Here is a 24178-nt window from a genome sequence, read left to right on the forward strand (position 1 = left end):
GCAGTGTGCCTGAATGCATGTGCATTCCCCATTGTAATATTCACATTTACTCCCAACAAGGTATTATCTCATTGTGGGTAGGTTCCTACCGTGGTTTCTCCCTTAACTGGGTTTTCCACGTCAAAAATCTTGGTGTTATGTGTGTTATTGATGTGGCATTGTTTCATGCTTTAACTGTTAATTATCAGATTTGATTTGTGGTTTAAGTTGCAGTGAGTTTTTGTGCAAACTGAGTAACTCCTCTCCCCCCCCCCCCCCTCTCTTAGTTTGCTGCATTGTTGCCAACAAGAACAATAAACAACATGACCAATCGTAATCCAAGTTTAAGAGGAGATCTAAATCTTCTAGAAAGTCCAAAGCTATTTGTTGAAATTGCGGTAAACATGGTCACTTTTGAAAGGAGTACAAAGAAGAAAAAAGAAAAAGGTGGATTCTTGATTCGGAGTCTAAGAAATAAGTTGGTGATCCATTCGTTGCAACTTTGACCACTCGTGTAGGTGAGAATGCACGGTTAATTTACTTAGGTCCATCTTTTCATATGACCTCGAATAGACATTGGTTAATTTACTCATGGCAAAATAATAGATGCAAGTGTGCAAATGGTATTTTCTGAAGCAAGTGTTAAGATGGTGAGAGATCTTATGGTGATTGCTAGTAGTAGTAGATTGGGAACTTTGTTTCAGCTTGATGCATGCACTATTGAGTGCAACAGTATTTTGTGAAAACTAAGTCTATGGCTACTTTGTTGGGCAAAGAGATGTTATCCTCTTTAACAGGTGGTTGTGGCTTTTGGGTATATAAGGGTGTTCTTTTTGCTGAATCTAAATTACTTGTAGAAAAGACTATGTTATAACACCAAAGAGTAGGCCACATAAGAGAAAAGGGTCAATGGACTTTGATAAATAAAAACCTTGTTGAAGGTTAGATGGATTGTATTTTTGAATATGATATTTGTGAGTATTATATTTTTGGAAAATAAAATTGTGTTCATATTTACTCAAGTTCTTATAATCTTTTTGGTATTGTGGATCTTATTCATTTTGATGTGTTTGGTCTAGTTGATGTTCCTTCAATTTTGAAATCTTCTTATTATGTGTCATTTGTTGATGATTATAGCAAAAGGACAGGTTTACTTTCTAGAGAGTAAATTAAAGTTTTTAATCGTTTTAAAGAATATAAAGCAATGGTTGAATTGTAGATTGGATCAAATTAAATGTTTGAGGAGTGATAATGGTGGTGATTTTTGCTCTTAACGATTTTGACATATTTTGTCAAGATTTCAATATTAAAAAACAAAAGAGAATTTTGTATTCTTTGCGACAAAATGGAGTTGCAAAAGAATAAGAAGACACCGATGGAAACGGCTATGAGTATGCTTATTGAGCTAGCATGAAACAAAATTTTTGGGTCGAAGTTGTTGCCATTTCTTGGTACTTGATCAATAGGTCTCCCACATTAGTTCTTGTTGATAAAATGTTTGTGGAGGCATGGTTAGGTCACAAGCCTTCATTGAGACATATCAGAGTTTTTGGTAGTGAGGCATATGTACATGTGCCAAGGGTGAAGTGAACAAAGTTGAAGAAAAAGACTGTTAAATGTATCTTCATTGGTTACAGTTATGGTGTGAAATGATGCAAGCTTTGGGATGTTGTTGCACAAAAGGTGACATACATTAGAAGCGTTATTCTTAGAAAAAAACAAAGTATTTTTTGTTGTCTTGTAGCCCGAAGAAATAAAAAATAAAGATGTGATTCACTATTCTTCTACACTTGAGAAAGTTGAATTGAGACTCTTAGATATACAAGAATTTGATAAGAGTTCACTATCCTTAAATATTTTGAAGAGGAAGAACCTCCAACTTAGCTTGTTTGAAGGTTTATGAGGTGTGGACAACCATCATAAAGGTTTTTACTTGATAATCGGGGATGTATATTTGATTTGAATACTAATATTGATGAATTGAGATTTGTACAAGATGCATTAGGTATGAATGATGTAGAATTGATGAACTGAAAAAATGATACATGAGCCCTAGTACCATTGCCTAAAAGGATGTAAACCTCTTGGATTCAAATGGATGTTCAAAAGAATATTGGTTTAGATAGTAGTATTGAGAAAACAAAATGTATTTGGGTGTGAAAGGTTACTCTTAGATTGAGGAGGTTGACTACAGTGAGATTTTTTTTTCGTGCTACAAAAATGACATCCATTTGATTATTATTATCTTTCCTATAGCTTATGACTTAGAAGTTGAACAAATGGATGGAAAAATGACATTTTTTATGGTGATTTGGAGGCTAATATTTATATGATAACCAAAGCAGTACGTGATTAGAGCTAAAAGTAATTTGGTTTGTAAATTGAAGAAATCATTTTATGGCCCGAAACAAAGTCCTAGGATGTGGTACCAAAAAATTGATACATATGTGTTGAGGTTGGGATTTGAGAGTTCTAAATATGATCACCTTTTTAATTTCAAATTTGGTAATAATTATTTGAAGTTATTGCTTTATACATTGATGATTTGTTGTTTATAGCAATGGGAAAGGTTTGATCTGACAATTTTAATCTTAATTCTCAACAAAGTTTGGAATGAAAGATGTCAGTGTGGCTAAACACATTCTCATGATGGAAATCAAAAGATATAGAGAGAATAGAAAGCTATGGCTTGGCCAGAGTATGCATGTCAATTTATTTTATAGAGGTTTTACATGCAATATTGTAGATCATTGTGTGGTGTTGTTGTAGTGGGAATGAAGTTATATGTTACACATTGTCGTACATCCTTTTTGGAGATGAGAAACATGAGTATTGTGCCTTACCAGAGTGTAGTTGGAAGTTTAATGTTTGCTATGATTTGTACAAGACCAAACATTGCCCAAGTAGTGGGAGTACTTAGCTAATATATGTCTAATCCTAGAAGAGCTCATTGAGATGTAGTTAAAAGCCTCCAGATATTTGTGTGGTACCTCGTGTTTTCATGGTACAAGAGACAAATATTTCGTGGATATTCATGGTTATGTGGATTCAGATTGGGTTGGTGATGTCAATAATACAAGATCCACCAATACTTATTTTTTAACTCTATGCAATGGTGCTATAAAGTGGATGAGTAAGCAATAGGTTGTAGTCACTTTGTCCACTACAAAGGTCAGAGTATATGGCAACAACACATGCTTGCAGATAAGTCTGGGTTAAGTGACACTGTTTAAACATTGGGTTAAAGTAGGGAGTAGTTATAGTTTATTGTGATAGTTAGAGTGCGATTTGCCTACAAAGAACCTAACTTTTCATGCGAGGATGAAACATATAGATGTTTAGTTTTATTTTGTGAGAAACAAGGTCAAGGATGGCAAGATGAAGTTGGAAAAGGTAGAAATTTTGATGAATGTTGTAGATGCATTGACTAAACTTGTGAACACAGATAAGTTTAGATGGTGTTTAGAGTCTATGGGCCTCTTGGCCCCTAGTAGTTGATTCCATGATGGCATGTTACCCCTAGGCTCTTGTAAGGTATTTGATAAGTGAGAGAATGTTGGGAATTAAGATCTCTCAACCTTTGCAAGTGCTTGATTTAATTTATTTATTATTTGGCCTTTTCTTGTAATTATTTGACACATTTTATATTTTATTTTAATTAATATTTGTGCTCCACCCCAAATGTGGCGATGTAATTTCTGTAAGGCATATGATGCCATGTATTAGTACTTTGTTGTAATATCCCAGATATTTTTTTGTTTTGTTTTTAGGACCAATAATAATCATCAACCAACAGATAACCCGTTAAGGTTAGAAAACATAAACTCAAAGCTTGCTGAAAATTGCAACCCTTCCACTTTCTGATCACCAAGTGCCCAACATGGGAAGGTGAGAGCATACGGTGAATAGGGGATCGTTAGATCTCAAATCTGCTGAAAAGATGTAATGAATGCAATAATGGGCGGCAAGCCAGCCCCTTCCACTTATCTAGCGGGAAAGCAAGAACTTGGCGGTAAACCAGCCAAGAGAAACATACAACAAACACAAATCACTCAACCACGGTATTTCAGTGGGAGGATTGAATTACAAATAAACTCAACTCAACTGCTTATGCAGTGGGAGGACTGAATTACAAATAAACTCAACTCAACCGCTTATGCAGTGGGAGGAACATTACAACCAATCATCACTCGACGGCTTATGTAGCGGGAGGACTGAATTACAATTTAACTGAAATAGGCGGCAAGTCAACCTCTTCCACTTTTCAGTGGGATGAGAGTTTACAAGCCAGAATGGTTAGTAGTACTACTACATAACCTTACAATAACAGAGAGAGTGAGAGTAGAAGAGCAATGCTGAACATCCAAAATAAATAGCATGAAATTCTGCCAACATCAAATCTGCAGGCTGGAAAATGTAAAACCAGCAGCCTATGAACTCACTAAAACACTCATAACTCTCTCATTTCTCACCCAATTCACCCCAAATCAGTTCTAAACCAATACTATACCTGCAGCAATGAAAACAAACCCAAAGGAAGCTATCAAAACACTCTCATTTATTTAGCACGCATCCCAATGCACTCCCTAAGCCCAACACCTAACCAAGGAATTTTCGATTTGCATTATAAAACTCCACACTCAATGCAAGGTACTAAAAACTTACAAGATGAATCGCCAAAGGCAGGAAAGATGGATGAGCCGGTACCTAGAATGATGGAATCGCCTGGCCAAGAGGTATGAGCAAAATATAGTTTCAGCAGCTCCGCGACCAGCAACCAGAAAACACTCCAATCCCACATAAAACACTCCACAATCTGCAACCCCCTCACTAACAACACTGGAAATACAAGGACACAGCTAGGTACTATCTTCCAAGTACGAAACTGAGACTTAGCTAGGAAGCCACACTTCGAAGCTCAGATTGTTCAATCGCCAATCCGACAGCATAACGATGCAATTTCATAAGATGATCAAAATGAGAGCCCAAGGCTCTTATTTATAACTTCTAACTCACCAAAACCAAATGCAAATGCTCACAAATGCGCCCAAATTCAACTTTCCCATTTGCATTTCATTTACCCAAGGATGGCGCCATACTTTAAGTCAAAACCCACACTAAGAAAGCAAAGACCACGATTTGACTTAGCAAGTACTTTTGTTGAGTAACATAACATCTCCCATTTTAATATTGGCGTCCCTTTTCAGACATAAACAATTCGCCTAGCACTTAGGAGACATTATGCACGATTTCCAAAGTCATTAATCAGTACTAAAAATAATCAAATTAATTAAATATTAAACCTTAGGATAAGGAAATAATATTTAATTACATCACTTATGACTCCAATACTGATTATTAACAAAACCAGGATGAAGCTGAGCAAGGAAGACCACTGAATTGCTACAGGATCAGGACCTTGTCCACTGCCAAAAATAGAAACATGCCATACTGCCACTTACTAAAAATAGTAAGTCATGAACTACTGCTCCGAAAAGCATGATCTTCGCACCCAGTGACAGAGCATGGAGAGCTCAGTAGGATAGTATCACCAAAACAACCAACCCTTGACTTACTAAAAATAGTAAGTTCTCGCCTCATCAATGTTTGACCCTCATTCTTCATTCCACATAGCCTACGAGTCTCAGGAATAGGCCAATGGACCACTGGAAGTACATCAATGAGAAGGGGACATTACATTTGTTGTGCTAGTTGATTTTGTCACAAGGTGGATATATTTAGTAGATTTTGAATGCTCCTCTTTTGTGGGATTCTATGACAAGTTGTGATGATATCTTATTATGCATAAGAGACAGAATAGGGGAGTTACTTTGGAATCTTGACAAGCTATGATAGGCTTTTTTGTTTTTTATGTGGTGCCTATTTTGAGATAGTATGACATGACAAGTTGGAGGCCCACGTTGAGTGGGTCAAATTGGGAGTTACAAATGATTTATTGATTTTCTATTTTTAGTAGGTGGCAAGGAATTTTCATGGGTGGTGTCGAAAAATTGTGCCCAAGTTGGGCACCATCTTTTTGGTGTATCATAACATGCACAGATGGAATACTCGTCGAGTTTTGAAAAACTTGTGAGTTTTTTTGTTCGACAAGTATTTACGCCATTAACTCGTAAAATAAACTTGCAGAATTTTTGGGAAAAACTCGTCGAGTTTTTCACAAAAAATTGCAAAAACTCGACAACATAAAAAAGAGAGGCCCAAACACGTGAAAAAATTAACTAATTTTTTTTTTCAATTCAGTCTCATTTTCTTCATCAAAATATATACATGAAATATAACATTTAAGTATAAGTACTTTAAGTTATATTTCATGTATATATTGGTAGGATGTTTGAGAGTAGTTTGAAATCTCTAGGGTTTTAGAAGATCTTTTAAATTTTCAGACAGTCAAATTTAGTAATCGGTAGGCTCCCATTAGCATTCTCTCGCTCTCTCTATCTCACTCACTTTATCTGCCCTAAATTTTAGACCTATCCGTCTCCCCATCACTAATCCTCTATTCCCTATCTCTACCACTCTCTATCTCACTCTCTCCTCTCTCCCGCAAGATCTAGACCTATCTCTCTACCCCTCTCTCACCCCTCAGACCCCTGCGAGGGGTGCTACCCTCAACTTAATTTTGGCGAGGTGGAGAAGCCACATCGGACTCCTAGGACTAGACCCTCTAGTTCTATCTCTCCCCTGGTTTTCACTAGAGCTGGGAAGAGAAAGATGTAAAATGTTTTGATGTAGTATTTACTTTTAGTTTTACAAGAACAATTTGCTATTTCATTTTGTTTCGTCTATCAACCATCAACATTCCACAAGAGGATGCCATTTTGAACCCAATTTGCATTTAAATCAATCAAATATATCTAGATTTAGCTTGTTTCTTTTGTGTAATCATTTATTGACTCATTGGATGCATCTCCTCATTGAATTTTGCAAAAAAAATGCATTTCTATTAACTTTAAGCAATTTTTTAAGTTGTCGAGTTTTTATTGAGTTTTTTTTGGGGCCTTGGCAAGTAGTTGAACTATGATAACGTGGTTTTCGAAAATCATTTGTGGTTTCCATCTTTTTGATTTGTCTATAAATTGGTACTTGAGGAAGTGGTTTCGCATGAGAATTTGTAGTTACATAGGGGTTGGTGGAATGGTGTAATTTTTTTTCGAAGTTTATCGCTGGTGAAATTCTCCTATAAATACTTTTATTGCAAGTTTATTGTAATCCTCTTTCAGATTTGATAATACATTATGTAGGTTTTGAAGTATGGGGAATACATTATGTAGGTTTTGGAGTATGGGGTTTATCTCTGGAAAGGGTTTTCCCCACACAAATCATTGTGTTATGGTATTATTGTGTTATCAATAAATACATTTATTTCTTTAGTTTTTGTACCAAGTTTGGATCAAATTTTTACTTTTTTATACATTACTCTTGTTAAATTTGAACCAGAATAAATAGAAAGCAGAAAACTTAACTTATGAACAACACAAACACAAGAACTTTATCCTAGGAAAACCCTCCACCTGAGGGTGAAAAACCCAGCCCACTCAAAAATGAATTTTATTATATCTCTGAAAATGAATACAACTATTGATAGTTTCAGGTTACTATCAATCACACTAAGATAAGTTTGATTCTCTACAAATCAATCATGACAATGAACACAAAAGAAATATAATATTACTGTTCTTATAAAATTCATACACATTACTCTCAACATGCTATGAGACAAAATGATAAGCCTGCAATATGATTCTCAAACTTCCGAAGAAGAAGACTCCACAAAAATAGAAGAGTGATCTAAATAATGAATCGAATTGCAAATGAAAAGACTCCACGATGGTAGAGGAAAAGTCACCGACAACCACATAGACATCTCATGGACAACCATATAGACATCTCACCGACAATCTCAAAGCGATCGTATAAACAGAGAAGAATTTCGAGAGGAAAACGAAAGCCAATGAAACGGTACAAGATAGATAAAGGTAACTGAAGTCACCAAGACAGAGACAAATAATAATATAGATGATTGAGATACAAAATAAATAAGAGACGTTGGAGAGGAGAATAGATATGCATCTTAGATCTCTATCACAGCTATAACTTCAACACTCCCTCTTAGCAAGAGAGAGATCTTCATTTCGTCATCTTATGATAGGTATATACAGCTGCAACCAAAGAAAGTCAACAGAGTCTGATCACAAATTTTATTCAATAAAATTGTTATCTCAGCTTAACAATATTCACCATAGCTACTTCTAGAGGGTGAATAAGAAAACAGAAAATAAAGTCATAGAGTCACACGCATGACTTCCACCATGGTTATTCCCAGAGGCTGGATCCACCATAGCTACTCCTAGAGGGTGGAACAAGGGATTTCACCTCAAACTTCTCTCGCAGAGTTCACTCATTAACAAGGGATTTCACCTCGAACTTCTCTCACAGAGAAGAACTCATTAACAAGGGATTTCACCTCGAACTTCTCTCACAGAGAAGAACTCATTAACAAGGGATTTCACCTCGAACTTCTCTTGTAGAGAACTCATCAACAAAATCTTCAAGACAATGAGGCTCCTGAAATGTCAGACTCCCTCTGAAGATGGAATGTCAGGCTCCCTCTGAAGCTGAAATGTCATTCTCATTTTAAAATAAGAAGCCTTCTGAATTTACATTAGACCTTGGCTCCTCCTGAGGTGTCCCTATGTTGATTTCTGCAGAAGAAGCTAGATGAGAAGACCTGAATTTGCAATCTCGAGCAATGTGACCATATTTGCCACACCTATAACATTGAATGTGGGATAAGTCCTTTTTCAGTTCTGAAACAGGATCTGATTCTCTGTCTCTATCCCTCTTTCTTCTTTTGCCTTTTTCCATAGAAGAATGAGTAACAAGGACTTGATTTTCCATATCATGATGATTACGCCCAATACCTCTCGCCTCCAATATGAATTCCTCTTGAATACAATCAGCTCTCAACCGATCAAACTTGGGTAGATCATTTCTCCCACTAATACCTTGAATGAAAGATTCCCAAGAGTTGGGAAGTCCATTCATGGCTAACATCACCAAGTCTTTATTAGCAAAAGATTCTCCAATTGCATTGAGCTGATCCTTTAACTCTGTAATTTTCATGAAGTATGAAACAACTGATTCTTCTTTATCCATTTTAACATGCAGCAGTTGACGTCTCAGGGCTAGAGCTCTGTTGGTGTTGTTGAATTCGTATAGGTCCTTCAGAGTCTGAAACATTTCTTTGGCTGAACCCAACTTAGAAATAACAGGAACTAGATGATCCTTAACAGAATCAATCAGAATTTTCTTAGCCATGGTCCTATTCTTTCTCCATTGAACTTTCTTTGCATTAGCAGAAGGTTCTTCTACACCTTTTGAGACATAGTCAAGGAGATCATTCTCTTCTAGAGTAATCAGAATTCTAAATTTCCAAGAAGAGAAATTTGATGACCCATCTAGTCTATCTTCTACTTTCAATCCGTTCACCATTATGGATAACTTAGGCAAACAAAAGAAAGAAATAAAGAACTTAAAGATTCTGGTTCTGGATCAATCTTCTAAACCCGCTCTAATACCATGTTAAATTTGAACCAAAATAAATAGAAAGCAGAAAACTAAACTTATGAACAACACAAACACAAGAACTTTATCCTGGGAAAACCCTCCACCTGAGGGTGAAAAACCCAGCCCACTCAAAAATGAATTTTATTAAATCTCTGAAAATGAGTACAACTATTGATAGTTTCAGGTTACTATCAATCACACTAAGACAAGTTTGATTTTCTACAAATCAATCATGACAATGAACAGAGAAAAAATATAATATCTGTTATGACAAAATTCATACACATTACTCTCAACTTGCTATGAGACAAAATGATAAGCCCACAATATGATTCTCAAACTGCCGAAGAAGAAGACTCCACGAAAATAGAAGAGCGATCTAAATAATGAATCAAATTGCAAATGAAAAGACTCCATGATGGTAGAGGAAAAGTCACCGACGGCCACATAGATATCTCACCGACAGCCATATAGACATCTCACCGACAACCTCAAAGCGATCGTATAAACAAAGAAGAATTTTGAGAGGAAAATGGAAGCCAATGAAACGGTACAAGAGAGATAAAGGTAACTAAAGCCACCAAGACGGAGACAAATAATAATATAGATGATTGAGATACAAAATAAATAAGAGACGTTGGAGAGGAGAATAGATATGCATCTTAGATCTCTATCGCAGCTATAACTTCAACAACTCCTTTCAAGATTACTATAGGAAGCTATTTCTGCATACCTTGCTTCCTTATAGATTTATATTCCCAAAGCTTACTGTGGTGGTTGTGCCTCATCCAATGTTTGAGCCTTGGCATTTGAAGAACTATAACTCACTTCTACCCCCTTTTTTGCCTTTTTGGCCTTACTATTTGAAAATGACTTTAGAGCCATTTGTGCTTGATGTGTGACATCTATAGGGCCTTCTTTGCAAGGAATTATATCATGCTTTGACTCCCTCACCAAATGCTATTTAAAGTAGCATACGACTCCATTGCAAATAAACTTGCAAAAATTGCATTTCACCTCATTTCTAGTTGAGACTATTGCCCAATACGTCCATGTAAAGTCTTTCTCACATTGCATTATGAACAAATCAACATTTTTTCGAATTAAGTCTTTCATATGTTTGAAGGTAATAATTTTTGCCTTATCACGGTGATAAGAAATGCTTATCGCTCTAGACTTGTGATTTACCTAGATGGCAATGTTAAATTGTCCAATATATTAAAGTGATGGTATGGAAGAGTGATTCGCTAAATACACCAAAACTCTCAATATACCACCTTCTAATATATCTCACGTACCTATATACCTGAAGTAAAGGAAGAGTGGTAGTAAATGGAAGAGAGAGGTACATGAAAGTAGAGTGGTATGAGAGAGCAATGACATCGAAAGAAATAGCATGTGAATGGTCTTGAGTTTGTCTATGGCATACTTGCTCACAAGGTGTAATTTAGAGTGTGTAGGCATGCTTGCTCTGTCATTCTGCAATTTCCTTGTGTTGGATTTATGGCTGAATGAAAAATCACTAGAAGAAGAAAGAGAGAGAGGGAGAGAAGAAATGTAGCAGAAGATAATTGTAGGGAAAAATATTTGTAGTTTTCTCATCACTCAACTTCCATAGCCCTCATATATATCTTTGGGGCTTCTCTTCCTAAGATACTAGAGGGTAATATTGCTAAATGTTGTGTTTGATGCACTATAGAGGAGCATAAGGACTAATATTTTGTAATTGAGTATATCGAATCCCTTTCAAATGTAAGTATTTTACTATGATATAATTTCAAGCATAACATGTATAATGTTATGCAATAAACAAAACCCTAACTGCGAACAACGAAAATAATTCATTAAAAATGCTAAGCCTAAATGTTGGAAAAAGTCAGAATTTATGGTTAGGTTAGGCCTTTTAAAAATCTTAACCTAATCCTAAACATTGAAAATTTTTAATGCATAGGCTTAGGATTAGGCCATTTTTGCTAACAAAAAAAAAGCCTTACCCTAACAATATATGCTGAAAAAACTGAGCATTTGTTTTAGGGTTAGGCTATTTTTGCTAATAAAAACCCTAATCCTAATCCTAAATGCTAAAAAATGGCATTTAGAGTTAGGGTTGTGGCTTTCTTGGTTTAAAAAAGCGTTAGGGGCCATTTTTGCAAAAAGGTAGGGCATATTGATTTTGTAATTCAAAAAATAAATATAAAGAAATTTTGTTGAAAAAATTTGCAATTGATGAGGATGAAATTGTAATGTTGGGGCACAAAGTTGTTAGAACTTTTTACCTTGCTTTGCATTATATAACTTCGAAAAAAAAAGCTAAAAAAAAATCTCATTTGTCAAAATAATTGCATGGAAATAAGAACAGACAAAACAATAAATTCACATTGAAAACATTGTCTAACCTAAAAAAATGATCAAACCTGACAAAAACTCAACAAAATTCATGATTTAAATGTGCTCTTGACAGTTTTTTGTAATAAAATCATGATCACGATTTACTGGAATATATAGTGAAAAATTTGGTAGGGTTGATCTATTTATCAAATCATGAGTGTTATTGTTGAAAAATTGCAAATACTGTTTGTTCATAATTTTTTGTGCCTTTTTGACTTGGTTTGCTACTGACTACTGCAATTACCTGCAAATTTTCATTAATATATTGGAATGATTTTTGATGGATTATTAATGAATGGCAACATTTTTTGTTCCACTCAATCCAATCAGTTGTGCTTTGAAATTCAGTTGTTTCCACAAGCTCACAGTTTGAAATTTGAATTGTATGATGTAACTTTATTTTCTAGAGTTTCTCTGGATGGATTCCCAAGTTTACACTTTATTTTGTTTCAGTTATTAGTACGCTTTTATTGTTGTTTGTTTCTGGTGTGTCAAGGTTGCAATTATGCAGTTTGGCGATATCTGTCTTTTACTTAAGAATCTGTTGGTAAATCAAATAAAGTCGGGTTGCAAATATCAGGGAGAGAATTTGGTGTTTATAGGTTCCCACTTATCTATTTCTTTATACTCCTTTTCATCTTGGTGGTGTCCTTTTACCAAGTTTTGTTGGATATTGAAGCTCAACAACTCTTTCCTATAATGCAAGCCAACTTTGAATAATGAGCAGGATATCTCCCTTTGCATTTCCTTCTGCATTCACATGCATTAATTGCTGCAAGTGGTATCCAAGATGTGACTAGTATTGATTTAAATTCTTGCAAAGCAGTTTCCTATAAGATAAGTTACCCTAGGTGTTAACCATGCATTCGTCAGATTAGTTTTATGGTTATTTCAATTGCATTTCACGTTGAATTATATTAATTCATAAGTTTTACAATGATCAATCTGTATGGTATGCATTTGAAAGCTTCCAAAAGTAGGCCATAATTCCCCTTTTTTGATGAGGAAGTTATTTGCATTACTTTATAGTTATTAGTTTAGTAATTTTTTTTCTTTGGCTCTCTGTTAAGACATGTTTTATTGCTTATTATTAAATGTGAAATCCATGCAGGGGGTTGGAGGACTTGCATTTGGAAGTGGGGATCATGGATCCGAAGATGATGATAGGTATCATTGCCATTCTATATATTTTTTGAAAAGAACTTGCCAAATTATAATTCTCATAGCATTTAATAACTCCACCTATCTGACAGCTTTATTCATTATGCCTGTGTGAAGCATATACACCAAAATAAATCTTATGAGTTTATACAACAAACAAAATGTATTACAAATCATTTAATTTTTAATATACCTCTAAATTCAGATTTGTTAAGTTTGCTTCAAGTTTTGCATGGGAGTTTTGCCAATTCCTTTGACTTGCAATCCTGTCTTATTTGCAATGCATTCTTGATCTACTTCAGCTTCTTTGATTCTGTGAAGCCACGCCTCATTACCAGTAATGCGGCATGAGGAACCATAATTTATTTGCCAGACTTTTTCATCTTACGTACCTTATCTGGTATACAGATACAATGAGTTTGTCCCCCTTTTAATTTACGAAATAATCTGAGTGCTTTGCCATGTTTATCCACTTCTTGCCATGCTTGTTTTGTATGCAGCCATCAATAGCTGGTCATGCCTTCAATTAGCTACTCCTTAGGATTGTGGGAAGTGTTCTTCATTTGCCACAGTAATAGCTGGTCACACCTTTGAATAACTCTTTATTTCTTGATGTTGTGTTAAAATATATTTTTCTTAATTTGAGACCTTTTGCCATCTATACTTTGTGGCAAAGGCACCTGAGGCTTCTTCTTCACCATTGATCTTATAACATCTGTTTATGGAGTAGTGACTCTTCCAATTCTTTGAACTTTGTGGTGCCTAGCTTCTAATCTACTTTCAGACTTGTAATCTAACTCTCACATGACTTTGACAAACTCTTTATTGTGGAGTCAAAGATATCCTCTTTTGAAACAGTTTTGCTGAAAACATTTAATTGGTTCCTTTTGATGTGTTTTTTATGCACATGCAAACACATAATAAAATACCCAAAAGTATCTTATCCTCTCTTGAACAAAGTTACTCAAATGCTGAAGATTAGCTTAAGGATCACTTGAGACAACTCCAAGGTTCTTGTATGTCGGGTCACGACGTGTGGATAAGCACAGTTGGTTGATGTGATTGCTGGTATCACAAGGGGACTTACATTGAATTATCGAATGCTTGAATCGCTAGAACTCGATCATCTGATATTTCAATATTGTGATGCTTTGTTTTATCCTAAACTAGCTTGAGTTTGAAAAAATGCAAAAGGAAAAGGTTGAGAGAGTCTATTCTAAGGTCTAGAATGTAAGAATATGGGTGAATGATTAGATGGAATCCTACTAGGCAAGGTCTCACTATCAACTTGAACAATTTGACACAAGCTCAGTGCAATCTTCTAAGGACAATTCAAAGATGTTCAAATCATTACCATCAAACATTGCTCATCATTCAAGTTAATGCATAAACAATGGACGCATAACAATTTGAGGTTAGGTTCATATCATTCTAGTTGACCACGCAGGGCATACTTACAATCAGCAAGAAGGTAGTGGTATGAACTAAACGGATTCCACACAAATGCATTCAAGAAATCATTCCATTCAATCTAATCAACATTGAAAGTAAATTGAGAAGTAAAGATCATGCAAGTTGTTGAAGCAACAAATCAAAATAACCATAACTTCAATGAAATCTATTGTTCTTTACAATAAGGTTTGGCAACAATCTTTGCCTTCTCCTAATCTAACTTCTATTCTAATTGCTATTCTATTCTTAGCTCTATTCACTATTCACTACTCTATTCACTATTTATTAACTATTAACCTTTACAAATGAAAAACTTGAGCCTTTTATAGTGCTTTCAATACAATTCAATGGCTTAGATCAATTTGAGATCAATGGCCGAGATTTTACAATGAAAACCCTAATTATGGTTTGTTACAACAAACTCAATTTGGCCAATGAAATAATTACAACACTTTGGCATGACCAATAGATCATAAGGGTAGGTGCCTCGAAGATTGTGCCATCACGGGCGAGTCAGGTACATTGCCTCTAGACATTTTGATGTGGAATTTCTTCAATTGGTAGAGATAGTGACTAGGATGATGACTAGGATTCCACCTTTAACTTGCACTTTGTAGGCTTGATAGATCATCATGAAGGAATATTTCTTGATACTCAACATTATCCAGCTTCAGCGATAATGATGATGATCTTCAAATCTTTGATTAACTCTTCTGAAAGTATCCTCTTGAATGCTTCAATCATGGAAGTTTATGGTACAGATCTTGGTTTTGAAGTATTGATCTGCCCAAGAATGAACTTTTGATGTCACCACTGCCTCTCTCCTTTGGAATTCCTTCTCTGTGACTCCCTTCATGTCGTTGATGTTGTGCATCATGCCTTTTGTATATGTGAATTGTTCTTGTATAGTCACCTTCCTTCATATCTTTGTATTTGCTGATGAAATTTTCCTTTTGAGGACATCTTCTTAACCTTGACATTGAAATTTCCTCCTTAAGACACTTGTTTAGATCCTCCTCCAACATGATCCCCTTGATTTCTTTCTTCATCTCCTGCAAAACAAACTAATGAGCATCAAACACACATGATATACCTTTTATATAACCTCCTAGTTTGATATAATTATGTGATTTCATGTGGTTTGAAGGTTTGATAGGCGCATTTAGAGAGAATTCGCATTCATGAAGGAGCACTTGAAGTTGTTTTTTGCTTTTAGAGAGGAGCTCTTGAAGTTCACTCCACCCCCTGATGTTCATGAAGTTACACTTAACTTGCCTTTGAACTCACTTTCATTCATTTATCTCCATTCTATGGGTTCCAACATTGAGCCTTTCCACCATCTATTGATGCAAACATGATGAACTGTCCTTGAGGAAGGCTACTAGAAGAAATTCGCTTCCCCTGCTCAGTTTATGAAGTTCGCTTTCAACTCAAAATCACTATTTCTTTGCATTTGGAGGTCATCACATGAAATTCTCTCTCAAACTTATTCTCATGAAGTTCGCTCATATACCTCCAAACATGAAGTTCGCTCGTGCCTTGATTCTTGAAGTTTGCTCATGTAGGTTGATTTGTGAAGTTTGCTCATGTACCTTGATTCTTGAAGTTCGCTCATCCTCTTGAGTTCATGAAGTTCGCTCTTGTACCTTGATTTGTGAAGTTCGCTCATGTCCCTTGAATCTTGAAATTCGCTCATCTCCCTTCATTCTTGAAGTTCACTCATCTCTCTTAAATCTTGAAATTCGCTCATCTACCTCAATTCTTGAAGTTTGCTCATGTTGTCCAATTTGTGAAGATCGCTCATGTTGTCCAATTTTTGAAGTTCACTCATGTACCTTGATTCTTGAAGTTTGCTCATCCTCTTTGATGAGTTGATTCTTTGTTATATTTTTATCCTCAGAATTCTTGAGTTTTTGTTATCTTTTGGTTTGCATAGTAGTAGTAATGTATTGGAAGTTGACTATATGTATTCCATATGTTAAGCTTGAACTTATTATATCATGTTCTATCTTTGCCAGTCTATTCCTATAGCCAAGTCATTTATTCCTGCAGCCATGTGATTTATTCCTGTAGCCATGCGGATTATTTAGGGTAATATCATATGTGAATTAATAGATGTGTTAATTAGATAAAATGCATATGTATGTCCTTGTATGTTATTTCTGTTGTAGTGCAGGTAATAAATGATACCACGGTGGATGTTCTCCTATCGCGCTTGATGAAGGAAAGGATACGTATGAGATAACTGAAGATCAAACTATAGAGGACCTGAGCAAGCACAAGGTATTACGTAAGCGGAGCAGTCAAGCGACATTACCAATGTCTAACTTCAGTGGGCATTGAATTTACAAATACGGCCGCGACATGTAAGGACTGTGGTGCGGTTTAGATCCATGTTTCCTGCAGCATAGCTCCAGTTATCTTCTTTATCAGTCAATCATCTGCCTCTTCTTCTGGGCGTGATTTGTGTGGTCTTTTGTAGTTAATTTCTTTTTAATAAAGAGCTCTTCTTCTTCCAAAGAGTTAGACAGAAAAGGAGAAGAATAGAGCAGAGAATTTTTGATAGTCATTCTTGAGTTTCTTTTTAAAACTATGTAATCACTTTCAGAAAAGGATGAATAAAAGTTATGTTATTCTGATCTCTTAAGAGTTGTTTTTCGGGAAGCCTGGTATCACTCATCCAAGGGGGCCCACTTGGCGAGTGATCTCGTGTGTTTGTTAAAATTAGTTTTCTTTCTTTAGCAACAGTAGAAGTTCTTGTATTGACTGTCCCTACAGCCACTGGAAACAGATCCATTGACTGTTCTTGCAGCCAAACCAGAACAGAGTAATTCTTGTTTATCCATATTGAATTTATCCAGCATTACTTTTAAGAATTTATGCAGAATTCTTCATGTAGCCTTTTACCCTTTTCCGCATAATGTTAGTTGCTGCAGTAATGCATAATAGCTGTTACAGGAACTTAGTGCATATATAGTGCAGACCCATTTCAAGTACTACGTCCCTGGGTTGACAATCAAATGAACACTAGCTATGGAAATAGCGACTTTACCAAATGAATGTTCAAACTTTGGATTGAGACTTCAATTAGAGTTATTATTCTTATTGTTGGGGTGAACACTCTTGAGTTCATGAAGTTTGCTCTTGGGTGTTTGAACATGAAGTTTGTTCCAAATTGAATCAACTCAAGGTAAATGCTCTCAAATCTCCTTCGCTCCTCCACTTCCAACATGAATTTCACTCATCTACCTCAAATCTTGAAGTTCGCTCATCTCCCTTGAATCTTGAAGTTCGCTCATCTCCCTTCAAATATGAAATTCGCCCATATACCTCAATTTTTGAAGTTTGCTCATCTAGGATAATTTGTGAAGTTCGCTCATCTAGGATAATTTGTGAAGTTCGTTCATGACATTCACTCTTAGGTGCTTGGACATTGAATTCGCTCATCTCCCTTGAATCATGAAGTTCACTCATATGCATGGATTCTTGAAGTTTGCTCACGTATCTCCAGTTATGAAGTTCGCTCATGTATCATGAATCTTGAAGTAGCCCTCTAACTTACCTTTCGTCATTCAAATTCAAAGTTGTTCTTTGTTAAGACATCAAATTAGCACAAGGAAATGATCTATTGGATGTTTGGCATCCTATTTTGAGTAAATGAAACAAATTCTCTCTTCTCCTTCAACTCATGAAGTTCGCTCATCTTGTTGAGTTCATGAAGTTCGCTCATGTGCCTTCATCACTTCAATGTCAATCCTTAGATTTCTCAAGCTTTCATTCTCAAAACATGTCAAATTTACCTCATGAAGGCTTAAAATGCAAAATTCGCTCCTATCATGGAGCACATGAAGGAAACTTCGCTCGAAAGAATGAGGTGATCTCAAATCAAAGCCATGCTCACTATTTTCATTCAAATGTTCTAATTCACATTCAAATAAGGCTTTTTAGGGGGATTCGCTCCAAGGGTGATGGTCATGAAGTATGTTCCTAAGGGTATGCACATGAAGCGAAGGTTCTAACTCACTCATTTCACACCTCACACAAGGTTATCCACCCGACTCTTGGCCTTTTGATCACCTATACCCCTCTAATGCAAAGGCTAATAGCTAAGGACTCAAACACTACCTAGAAAGCAGGAAAATAGTGGGGGTCCCCATTTGCACTGGGGCGATGTGTGAATACCTCACAACAGTTCCAAGTCCTTTAACCTTTTGCATTGATCACAGATATTATCATTTAGCTTGAGACTTTGGGATCAATTCCTTAAGTTCTGTTGTCCTGAGATCATACAAAAAAGTAATTGCTCCTGATGCTTATTTTTGGTGGTTTAGCATCTTGATCATTCTTAATAATGCTGTAAAGTGAATTTTGAATTTGAATAAGGCACCACTTTTTGGGCCCTAGCGCCCCTTTTAGACTACTATAAATTTTATTTTTTTGTTGGGTGTCAAGAATTGGGAAAAATCGATTAGAAATCTGGTGAAATAACCCAAATTGGCGAAATGAGACAAAACCCTCAGTTCCCTACAAGGTTAGGATGCCAAATCCTAACCTTGTCTAATTGATTTTCCTATTTGCAGTGAAGAGTTCTTACCCTACTTTCAGTATTAAACTAAATCAGAGCTATCCTATAGGTACTCGCCAACATTTGAGGCTCTTCATCAAAATTTGGTGGTCATCCTGCCTTTGTGGACACTCCAGTTGCCAAAATTTAGAGTGTAGTGTAGAATTCGAGGTGCTAGTTGTAGTTTTTCAGTTATGGATAACCATCTTCCTACGATGTAGTGAACTTTACACCAGTGAATTAAATCCCCGTTCTAGCTCTGCCATGATGCCAAAGGCCACTTATTGCCTGTTGTGACGTTTTCACACATCGCCCCATTTAAATGGGGACGCCCTCTTTTCGCTTTTGTTTTGCCTGTTCTTCTCTTTGCTTTTAGGGTTTTGAATGAGTGAGTTGTCTGTCTGGGCTAGGGCTAAACCTTAGGGGTTTCTTTTGGATGTTTTTCAAGCTGAGTCCAGTCAAATTTTGAAAGTTATTAAGCATCCTTCCGAGGATTGATTATTGAAGTAAGGTGAGTCTGTCAGGAGGTCAGATATGTCCCAGGTTAGGTCTAGTCAGGGTTTTTGAGGGAAAATTCAAATTTGGTCTAAGTGTTAGCATTTTGAAGATGAAATTGTGTATTCTTGCCTAGGTAAATTTTGATCATTTTTCGGAGGCAAGATGATACCTGAAACAGCAAAAGTGCTCCCGTCCCTCCCCAAGGGACCAGGGCGAATTTCATTCTAAGTGCAATTTCTTATTTTGCGAGGGCTTGCTAACTGATTCCTGACCTTGATGATGACCTAACTCTGCCTTGTGAAATGTTTGGAGACTTAAATTTTGAATATTTTAGCCAGAAAGGACAAAAGTGCTCCCGTCCCTCTCCAAGGGACCAGAGCACAAATGTTATTTTATGCATATTTGTCACTGACTTTTCTATTTTGTTTTGTGCAGGGTCTTCCGGAATGATAATTGGACATGACTTGATACTTTTGAAGATTTTGAAGGCACAAAAATGGTGAATTTTGAAGGTTAAAGGAAAAAGTGCTCCTGTCCCTCACCAAGGGACCAAGGCAAAGTGCTCCCATCCCTCACTGAAGGACCAGAGCACTTTTCTTTATATGCACAATTTTAGACCTTTATTGGACATTAACTTTTATTCATAGCATGAAGTAAGATGAAATCTTCCCTAGCAAAGGAATTTCGAGGTGAAAAGTGAGACAATTTGGCTTAGAGGGCAAAAAGTGCTCCCGTCCCTCACTGAAGGACCGGAGCTTGAATTTCAAATTTGCACTGCCTTTGCAAGATTAAAGTGATTTTATGATTTGAAGAGGTCAAGGGAGGCATGTTTTGTCCACTGAATATAATTTAAGAGGTTCACAAAGGAGTAAATCAACCCAAATGACAAAAAGTGATCCCGTCCCTCACTGAAGGACCATGCCACTTTTTCAAGTTTCTCTTCTTTGTTTGATATTTTATGGCAAAACTTGACTTGGATGGGAAGGACTAATGATGTTTTATGCCTTAGACGCAATTGAGAGGTTTAAAGAACAAAGAAGTATGCCAAGATGTAAAAAGTGCTCCCGTCCCTCTCCAAGGGACCAGAGCGATTTTCCAAAAAGTGTGAATCTCTTGCAAAGACAAGGCAAGTTTGTGATTGAAATGAATGGAAGAGGACATGATTAGCCCATTGAAGATAATTTGGGAAGCTAGCAAAGGACGGATAAGCTTGAAGTTGAAAAAGTGCTCCTGTCCCTCATTGAAGGACCAGAGCACTTAACATGTTATCTAGCCTTTCTCGCCAATTTTGGACAAATTGAGGCCAAGGCGAAAGTTTGAAAAAGTGTTTAAAATGCCTTGAAGTGGAATTGAGATGCGAGAGTTGCAAATTTTGACGATAACTGGCAAAAGTGCTCCCGTCCCTCACCAAGGGACTAGGGCGCAATTTCCAAATATGACCATTTACCTTGCATTTTGAAAGGATATTTTTATTACCAAGGCTCAAGATGGAGTGAAATGTGATATTCTACGCCTTGAGGGTAAATTGAAGATTAATGTGATCAAGAATTTGCACATGGACTCAAAAGTGCTCCCGTCCCTCACTGAAGGACCAGAGCACTTTTTATGAAAACAACAAATTCCCTCCGAGATTATGCTAAGGCAAAGTTGTGTGAGATGGTAAGGATCCTTTAAAGCATGGTGAACGAAGCTTTGACTTCAAAAAATTGAGAATCCTAGCCTAAAAATGAAAAAGTGCTCCTGTCCCTCTCCAAGGGACCAGAGTGAAGTCATTAGCATTCTTTATTTTTTGCCATATCCCAACGTTGATGTCCTCCAAATCGCATGAAATGCCAAAATCACCAATTTCAAAATATTTGAAAAAATTTAAATTAAATTGGCATTTAATAAAGGCGCATGGCATTTAATAAATTAATTTTGAGCCTCAAAAAATCGATTTTTTATTATTAAGGCATTTAAAATTAATTTTTATTAAATTAAAATTGAAAATGGGGTGCTTGAGGTATCATGTTTTATTATTTTATTAGGTCGGCCTCTTGTTTTTGCAAATTTATTTATTTTTTGGCCTTTTTTGCCAAGTCGGCCTATGGAGAGATGAAGTGGTGAGCGCCCTATATAGTAGGGGTGTTTTGAGCAATTTTAATCATTCATTCATTATTTCAAGTGCGATTTGAGGAGCAAGGAAGGAGGTGCGAAAGCTAGCCCATTTGAAGGCGAATTTCCAGATTTTTGAAGAGGCTAGTGGAGTTTATTCTTTTTCAAACTAGAGGAGGCATACTTCATCCAAGGAAGGACTATAAATCTTGCCCAACAAAATCCGGTCTTCTTCCTTCATTTTTCAAGGTTTTTTACTTAAATACTCAAGGGAAGGTATGAAGAATTACTTTTTTGAAGTTCTTATTCAAGACTTATTGTGATCCCATTGCAATTTTGTAAAGTCTAAGTCTTGAAGATCCAATTTCCATTCATGATTAATTTGAAAATGTATAGTTCTTGATTTATCATGACTTTTTTCAAATTAATATCTCAAGTTTTACCTTTGAAAGGTCTTAAATTTCATGCTTTGAGGTTTGATGCTCAAAAGACTAACTTTAATATTTTGTGTAGGCATCAAATGGAGATCCCAGAGTTGGAAAATCAAGCCAGATCAAGGATGGTCTCCTCCAAGAAGATCAAGCAAGGACAAGGGCGACCTCCTTCAGTCTAACATCGACAAGGATGGCTTTCTTCAGTCAAGCGTCATCAAGGGCGACTTCTCCAATCCAGCATTCCAAGGCGAGGTACATCAATCATCCTGCACATCAAGGACACAAGAAGTCAGAGCAAGGGTTCGTTGAAGAAGCAGATAGTTCCAGATGAGTTAATTAAAGCTAGCTTCTCAACAACATCAAATTGAAGATATACCAAGCTACAAGTGTCAGACGAGTTGGCATCCTAGTCATCACTCCTCCAGTCGGATTGGTCCCCCTCAGCATGTCCAGATTCAATGTACCTAACTCATGGAAGGTGGCACAAACTTCGATGCACCTACCCCGACTATCCATTGGTGGAATTTTCCAGAGAGGACATGTGTCCAAGCAATACAATTATTTCATTGATCAAGCATTAAATGTTATTTAATGGTTGTAACAAACCCTAATTAGGGTTTTCATTGTAAAATCTTGGCCATTGATCTCGAATTGATCCAAGCCATCGAATTGTATTGAGGGCACTATATAAGCCCCGACTCTTCATTTTGTAAAGGATATAGATAGAAAGCAGTTAGAAAGGAGTTAGTGAATAGAGAGTAGTTAGAAGGTGATTAGAATAGCAATTAGAATAGAGTAGAGAGAGAAGGCAAAGATTGTTGCCAAGATGTTGTTGTAGGAGACTTGTAACTTCATTGAAGAAATGGTGAAATTTATGGGTCGATTCGACAATTTGCATGGTCTCTATACTTTTCATATTTGATTTCATGTTATTAGATGAGTGGAAGAAATGTGCTTGATTGATGGTGGAATTCGTATATCCATACTACTAGCAGTTTGTTGATTGCAGACTTGCCTTGTGTAGTCAACTGGAATCATTTAGCTTAAGCTTAACTTCAATTGTCGCTTCTTCATTGATATGCATCAACCTGATGGTGTCTATGCCTGCAGTGATGATTTGAACATCATAAAGCTTTCCTTCGAAGATCGTACTAACCTTGTGGAGATGGTCCTGGGATGTCAAAACAAGACTTAGATAGAATTTCATCAAAGATCAATCATTGCTCCTACATTCCTTAGTATTAGGATTAGATTCTTTCCTCGCCCTCATCTTTTTTCCTTTTTTTTCCAAATCAAAGCTAGTAAGAGCCTGTGTTCCAGCAATATTCAAAGCAAATCAGAAGTTCAGTCATCAAGTGTAAGTCCCCTTGTGATTCCAGCAAATCACATCATACCACAGAGAGCTTATCCACACGTAGAGATCCTACAGCAAAGAACCTTGGAGTCATCCTGATTGAACCTTTTCCGCGATATCTTCAGCAATCAGAGGCTTTACTCAAGAGAGGATAAGGTACCCTTGGGTATTTTATTCTGTGTTTGATAGTGTACAAAATACACGTCAACATTGCCCCATAGAGGTATATCAAGGGTTGCAGTGACACTTCTGTTGTTCTGCCATATTCCATTAGCCAAAGATCTGAGTAACTGGCTTGTCGGTCCTAGACCATATCTAGCCGAGGGTTCTGTTGATGTGTGTTTTATGCACATAACATTAAGAATAAAATACCAAAGTACTTCACCCTCTCTTGAACAAAATCACCTCAGATGCTAAGGATAAGATCAACTAAAATGATTCCAAGGTTTCTACAGTCAGGTCTTGACAAGTGGGTAACTCAATGGTCGATGTGAATTGCTGTTTTCACTTGGGGACTTACACAATTGGTCGAATTAACTTCGCTTATCATGAATATGGAATGGGGTACAAATAACTTAGGATTTAGCAATGTAGTTCTGGACTCAATTCTAACATGACTTTCTAAAAAAAGGCAAAAGGGAATAGGGTTTAGGAGATCTATTCTAA

At 36.3% G+C, this 24178-nt stretch overlaps 1 protein-coding gene across 1 annotated transcript in view; it reads left to right on the top strand.

Moving 5' to 3' along the window:
- The window catches only part of LOC131044972 (golgin candidate 6), a 149244-nt gene that overhangs the window by 12778 nt on the left and 112288 nt on the right, over nucleotides 1-24178 (top strand). The window contains exon 2 of the mRNA XM_057978469.2: nucleotides 13067-13122. Coding sequence (XP_057834452.2) covers nucleotides 13067-13122 — 56 coding nt within the window. The remainder of the gene's footprint in view (nucleotides 1-13066; nucleotides 13123-24178) is intronic.

This window comes from Cryptomeria japonica, chromosome 1, assembly GCF_030272615.1.
Source record: "Cryptomeria japonica chromosome 1, Sugi_1.0, whole genome shotgun sequence".
NCBI lineage: Eukaryota > Viridiplantae > Streptophyta > Pinopsida > Cupressales > Cupressaceae > Cryptomeria > Cryptomeria japonica.